The 7,500-nt window shown below is 38.7% G+C and overlaps 1 protein-coding gene across 2 annotated transcripts in view; it reads left to right on the forward strand.

Moving 5' to 3' along the window:
- Positions 1-1,586, forward strand: part of LOC125046011 (transcription initiation factor IIB-like) — a 19,905-nt gene extending 18,319 nt beyond the window's left edge. For both annotated transcript variants that reach the window (XM_047643599.1, XM_047643600.1), the window contains exon 7: positions 254-1,586. In XM_047643599.1, coding sequence (XP_047499555.1) covers positions 254-415 — 162 coding nt within the window. In that variant the 3' untranslated portion in view covers positions 416-1,586. The remainder of the gene's footprint in view (positions 1-253) is intronic.
- The last annotated feature ends 5,914 nt before the right edge of the window (positions 1,587-7,500 follow it).

A 7,500-nucleotide genomic window follows, 5' to 3' on the forward strand; every position in this document is an offset into this window, starting at 1 on the left:
AGCCAATCACCATTGAGGTAACCCAACAATGATTGGCTGACGGGTGAGATATGCTGGTCCGGTTCTCCATTTAAGGTGTCTGAAGTGTCTCGGAACTCCTCCCTCCCTTCCCCCCTCCCCCCACAGTATATTCTACTGGTTCTTCATGACGCTGAAACCAGCGTCACTATAAAATAGTCTTTATATATAGATTAATAGAATATGTTGTTCAGTATCAGTGAAATTTAATACATTTTCTTTTTAACATTCTCAGGCTTCAGAGGACAAGCGAACTCAGAAGGAAATTGGTGATATTGCTGGTGTTGCAGATGTCACCATCAGACAGTCGTACAAGCTTATGTACCCAAGAGCAAAGGAACTTTTCCCAGAAGACTTCAAGTTCTATACACCTGTGGAGCAGCTGCCACAGTTATAGAGTTCGTGTTTTACAGAGGAGCTCTTTGGAGATGTCATTAACATTTAAATATAGTGGGTTTAACCCCCATTTTATAGGAATAAGTACCTTGGAAGTTTTTTATTTTGATTTTTTACCCCCTGTTAGGTTCTTAAGTTAATGAGTTTCTTGAGAGGATTGACTAGGTAGCAAGAAGGCAGTTAATACTCATTAAAGATGAAGGGGTAAGAAAGTGATGTGGATGAGGCAGAGATTTTTAAGAATGCCATGAGGTTGACTCTTGAAAATCAAATATACCATATATCTTTTATTGCTCTATGAAAACACAAAATTATATTCTTTGTAAATTGTCAGGAGATTCCTTGCTTATTAGCAATTTTAATAGATAAAAGTTTGCATTCAAAGATTATTTTCTTTTGTGTTTTCTAAAAAGTGTAAAAAAAAAACAAAAAGCAAAACCAGAAAAAAAGGAAATCTTTTTATGTTGTGTAACCTTACTGATTACTGAGAAATCATTTTAACTGATCACAAAATGAAAGACAGAGTGAATTGTGAAACAAAGAAAAGGGGGTTAAAAAAAAACAAAAACAAAAATAAAAACTTCGGAAAACTTATGTACTTGTTTAGATATGTATATTTATACATTAATGTATACAAGATTATTGATGTATAATGAGGTAACTTATATGTAGCATTTGATGGATTGTTTTTTCAAAGGGTAATTACTGAAATATAATTATTTTATATATTCAGGAAAGGAACTTGTGTAATGATTAATAACAGGAAGTTCACCCAAGTGTGGATTCAGAAACACTTAGTGTTTCTATAAGCATATTGTTAATTGAGGTTTTATCATATATTTTTATTTATTTTTTATTTGTATTTAATTATTTATTTTTTTACCAGGTAGGTTGCTAAAATACAAACAGCAAGGAAACAATTCATTCATGTGTCTGAAGAAGGGAAAAATTGTTTGGTAACAGTCAAAAAAAAAAGAAAAAAAGAAAAAAAAAAGAGATGGCATCACCATGGGCCCTTGGAATTTATACCTTTTGTATGTAGGCATAACTATTACAGCATGCCTTGGTCAGTATCAAATGTTTTTAGAAGTAAATTAACCCTCTGAATGTTTGTAGGTTATTGGGCAATGTAGATGAAAAGAAAGTACAAAATAAATACTTTTTTGACAATGGACTCTTACGATGATTGGTATTTTTTATTATTGGTCATTGTTTCTTGTTTATGTTAGCACTATTATGATGTTCGTTGTTGTTGTTGTTGCTTTTTTTATTATTATTATTATTATTATTATTATTATTATTATTATTATTATTATTATTATTATTATTATTATTATTATTATTATTATTATTATTATTATTATTATTATTTTTATTAATGTTTAATTATTATTATTATTATTATTATTAATATTATTATTATCATTATTTTTATTTTTATTAATGTTTAATTATTATTATTATTATTAATTATAATTTATTTATTTATTTATTTATTTATTTATTTTTTAAATCATTGTCATCATTATTATTATTATTGTTATTGATTAATGAACTTTATCACTATTATTATTATCATTATTGGTTATATTAGTTAATTATTATTGTGTTATGATTACTACTAATTTTCATTACTATATATTCAGATGCATTACCATTCATTGTGAATATTATGAATAGGATGTACTCTCAACAACCCCTTGTGCCTCTTAGAGATTATGTTCTGTACTCAAAGTAATTGTGATTTGTGTAGTTTTGTATGTGTTCATTGTTTATCATCATTTCCAATATCATATCACAAATTTGCCACAAATGTTCAGCTCTGCATCAAGAAATAACTTGAAAGGAAGATAAGAAAAGGAAACTACAAATGAACAGTTAAAGTGATATAGAACAAGTGATAGAAGGTAAACATGAGAAGATTTCATGCGTTTTATCTCCATTCCATTGTTAAGGCCCCGAAATTATGAAGAAAAAATAAAAACAAATAAAATACAAATAAAATAAGATAAAATGAATAAAAAAAAAAAAAACATATATGGCATAGTTATTATTTTTTATATTGATAATCATGGTAAATATGTAAATAATAACCATACAAACTTGTCATGCGTTTAAAGTGGGAAGTTTGTCTGTCCCTGTTGTTAGCAGTGACAAAAACATTTTGTAAGGTGAATATTTTTAAAGGAAGGATGTCGGTAAAAACTCTTCGTTTTATGGATATAGTTCCTTTGATTTCGGACAGTTGGAAGGGGGTCAGGGGGGGGAACAGAGCTCTTCTGGTGGATTGTATAGTTAAATTTGAGTAAGACAGTCATTGCTTTTATCATACTATTATTATTATTTTATTATTAATCATATTTATTGATAATTAAATTTCCTTGCTTGTCACACAATATTTTGCAAGGTTTTATTTTGTTCACAACTTTTATTTATTTAATTTTTTTTCCCATGGAATGAGTAACCATTTTGGGGCAAAGATAAGGTAATACCCATTCAACTGTTGGGTTCACTCTGTCAAGGAGAATGAGAAGGGCTCTTTCTCGGTATGGACCCTCAAAGTGGCTGAAGTGGTGAGGGAAGGCACCCTCTTCGCTGTCCCAGTTTAGGAATGCTAAGTTTTTAACAGCAGTGAGTTTATATACAGACGGAAATAACTATCAACAAGCTAAGATTTTTGTGTTGAACTGTAGTCAATTGCAGATGCTTCTGTATTTATTTTGGCATTTTGTATCCAAATATATTGGAAAAGGCACCAGATGTTAGTTTTATTCCTTTTAGCCTTATGATACAAGTTTCTTGTTGGGAAATGTAACATATAAGAAACTGGTAAATATTCAATGACTCTGCAGGTGTTTATGGATGTACATTTGGATGGAAAAGGAAATTTCTGATTAGTAGTGAATGTTACTACTGTTTTGATAATTTGATTTTGATAAGATATCCTGTTGGTAAATTAATTTCTGTAGAAATGACTAAACTAATTTTTTCATATCTGCCCTTTCACCAACCCCTTCTACTATCCACTTCCTAAGGTGTAAGAGCCGTGCTGAAAGGATGAAAGGCTGACTTTGTGCCAGTCCTGAACGGCCTGAGGGAGCCATGGGCACGGTATTCCCTTGCTTTAGTTGTCTAGCCCTTACCCCTCAAGGGGCTGAGGGGTGGACCGTTTCTCTCCCCAACATACTAGTAGGGCCCATGAGGCTTGCCTCTTAATCAAATAGCCCACCAATTCAAACCCTCCTGATTCCCAGACCCTAGGCTCTCCTTTGACCACGGCTCCGAACACTACAAGAACTACCCCCTCCTCAATGCCTAATAGTACAGTATCGACCCTAATCAACACTCAACCCCCAGGATACATTTCTACTTTCCCAACATGCTCAACTTCAACACCTCTACCCCCACAACCTTCTTCATCAACTACCCCATCCTCCCTTATTACTACCTTACAACCTTATTGTCCACCTCACCATCACACTACCTCCCTCAATACTACTCCCTCTTCCACACGCCCCCGTCCTTCTACTACCCCCACCTCTTCGAGAATCTTATATACTATATTCAGCCCAGCCAAATGGACCGATTTTTCGTGATCCCTCCACAGCTCCTTACTCTGACAACACCCTTTTCTTCCAGCAATGTCTCCAAAAGCAAGTAGGCAAAGTCTCTTTCCATAGCTGACCCGACCATTCCCGTCTCGTCACAGTAACATCTGAAAACCAAGCTGTAGCATTATCAAATCTAACTGATCTATATGGTAACCCCATCCCTGCAGAACCCCATCCAACCCTCAATACAAGCACCGGAACTGTTTCTATCTCCCTAGCAAGTTGCCCTGTCTATGACAAAAATTGGTCAGGTTGTGGAGAAGACTTGCACGCCTGTCTCATGGACTATGATGCGGTATCAGTATAATGCTACTCCATTCCTCCCAGAAGTCATCGTAAGAAACCCACTAACATAGCCAAAATTACTTTCCGTACCTACCCTTTAATGTATACATCGGTGGGAATCCCTCCCTGTCCGACCATATCAACCTCCTCGTCAGTGCCAAAATTGTTGGCGTATAGGACATCCTGCCAAACATTGCCGTTCCGCAGCCAGATGCCCACTGTGTGCTCAACCTGGCCATACCCTATCAAACTGCTATGCACAATCACGCACATGTGCCAACTGTGGCGGCTTCCATAATGTATTTTATAGAGGCTGCCCCACCTACAAATTTGAGTCTGAGGTAGCAACTCTCAGATTCAGACTTGGACTCACTCTACGTGAAGCCAGACAGGAAGCACGTCGACGAGGTTTTTCTCTTAATCCCTACTCCAGTAATGTTGCTCACTCTGCCACTCCCCATAACTCCCAAGCTCCTACACCCTCCCCTAAACCTATCCCTCCTCCATCTCTTCTACCTCCTACCTACTTCAGTCAAATTCTTTTGCCATCCTACAGCCCCAACACCTTCCCCGCTCCCTCCCCGCACTACCCGCAACAGTCTACTTCTCCCCTTCCACCCCCTCTTCCCCTACGACACAATCACCACCTTCCTTTGCCTCTACTCTTCAGACACCAGTCTTCTCTTCCCCCCCTCATAAAAAAAAAACCTTTGTCTCACAAAACTCCCCAACCAACTCCATTAAAGAAACTCTTGAAGATATTCAAAACTATATACTCGAGTCCCAAACTAACACTGAAACCCCTCATCCACCTTCAAATTTTACAACTCGCTCCCTTCACACTCGAAGTGACTGCCGATATCCATCCTCCTCCTACTCATATCCCCCCTACACCCTGTCCTCCTAGCCCCTCCCAACACAGACCACCCCCCTACTCCAGCTCCACCTACATTAACCCTCCCACCATCCCCTCTATCCCTTCCACTCCCTCCTGGATACACACGTGAATCCCTTATATAGCAACTATCCCCTTCCCTAGACCCTCCACCTCCTAATACCCCTCCTGATACAACGCCACCTCCCCCCTCTCATTCCTTATCCCACCCTCTAGCTCCTTCCCCTTCTAATTCTCCAACACGTACTGCAATCGTTATCACTCATAAATCAACGAAAGAATAACTATCATTCATTGGAATATTCGCGGTTTCCGTTCTTACAGACCCGCGCTTCGTCATATCCTTTCTTCTTATAACCCATCCATCATATGCCTTCAAGAAACTTTTCTTACACATCCTCCTATACCAATCCCCAATTATTTTGTCTCTTCCCCACACTCCCTTTATGTCTCATCTATACTTATCAATCAGAAAACACCTTATGTCATACCTCCCTTTCAAACCACTGTCCCTTGCACAGTTATTCGCATCTTTCTTCGCCGCTGGATCACAGTGATTTCAGTCTACTGCTCCCCTTCCCATCCCATTGACTTTGTTGCTTTCGAAAATCTAATTTCCCAACTTCAACCAAATTTCCTCATAGTTGGTGATTTCAACGCCGCCACACTCTTTGGGGTGATTCTATCACCAACTCCCGTGGCCGATCCCTAGAGCGCTTCCTCTCCACAGCTGACATTATTCTTTATTCAGATCGCTCCACATACTTTGATACACGCACGCAATCTTTTTCATGCATTGACCTCTCTCTATGCTCCCCTTCTCTTCATTTAGATTTCCATTGGTCAGTTCTAGACCACTTTCCCTATAGTGACAATTTCTAGTTCTCATTTTCTCTTACTTCATATGTACCACTTCCTAACTCCCCACGCTGGTGCTTTGATAGAGCCGACTGGTGTACTTTCACTTCACTCTCTGATATTCATATCCCTCCATCCTCCCTCTCATCCATTTCAGATACGATACAATGTTTCACAACTTCAACCCTAAGAGCTGCCCATACAGCTATTCCTCGAACTTCAAGACCCTATACCTCCAAATGTGTTCCATGGTGGAATTCTGATTGCAATAAAGCGCTAGCTTAAAACGTGCAGACTAGAACAGTTACCGCTACAAACGAGGTACCCCTAATCAACTATCAGCCCTTATCTCCTTTAAAAGAGCATCCGCCTGTCTTCGTCGTACAATCCGAAATAGCAAAACAAATAGCTGGCGAAATTATGTTTCCTCAATTACATCCTCTACATCTATCTCAAATGTTTGGCGCCAGACCCATAAACTATCAGGCAAACATCCTCCCCATCCAGCCCCCGTCCTCCATATTCGAGATACCCTTATCTCTGATCCTCTCCAAGTCGCTAATGAACTGGGTGACCATTTCAGCCAGGTCAGTAGTGGTTCTCACCTTTCTCCACACTTCTCTTCCATTAAGACCACCAGGGAACGTACCCCCATTATCTTCACCCTATCCTCCGCTGTGTCCTATAATGCTACCTTTTCTTCCTCTGAACTCAGTGCTGCCTTACAGTCATATCGCAACACTCATGAAGGCCCTGACGGTATTCACTACCGTATGCTCCAACATCTTCCCACCTTCCTCCTTATCCTTCCTATTAACAATTTACAACCACATATGGACATCAGGAAATTTTCCTTCGTATTGGCTCTTATCCTTCCCTTCCTGAAACCCAATAAATCGGGTAACCTCCCTCAAGACTATCGCCCCATCGCACTAACTAGCTGCTTGTGCAAACTACTAGAGCGAATGGTTAACTTCCGCTTAATGTGGTATCTTGAATCTCACATCTTCTCTCCTTCCCAGTTTGGTTTCCGCCGTGACCGAAGCACAGCTGACCCCCTTGCTCATTTTGAGACATATATTACATCTGCATTTGCACGCCATGAATCCGTGCTAGCTATATTCTTTGACCTAGAAAAAGCATATGATACTACATGGCGGTACCATATTCTCCAACAATTGTCCTCTAGGCATACGGGGAAACATGGGTGTCTTTATAAAGTCTTTCCTCTCCCAACGCTATTTCCAGGTCAAAATTGCCTCTGCCACATCATCCTTCTTTCCTCAAATCGGAAGCGTCCCACAAGGTAGTGTGCTCAGTACCACTTTATACCTTCTTGCTGTAAATTACATTGTCTCAGTTCTACCACCAGGAGCCCGGTCATTACTATATGTTGATGATTTAACCATCTATGCCTCTGGCACATCCATACCAAAT

This window comes from Penaeus chinensis, chromosome 38 (assembly GCF_019202785.1).
Source record: "Penaeus chinensis breed Huanghai No. 1 chromosome 38, ASM1920278v2, whole genome shotgun sequence".
NCBI classification, from domain to species: Eukaryota; Metazoa; Arthropoda; class Malacostraca; order Decapoda; family Penaeidae; genus Penaeus; species Penaeus chinensis.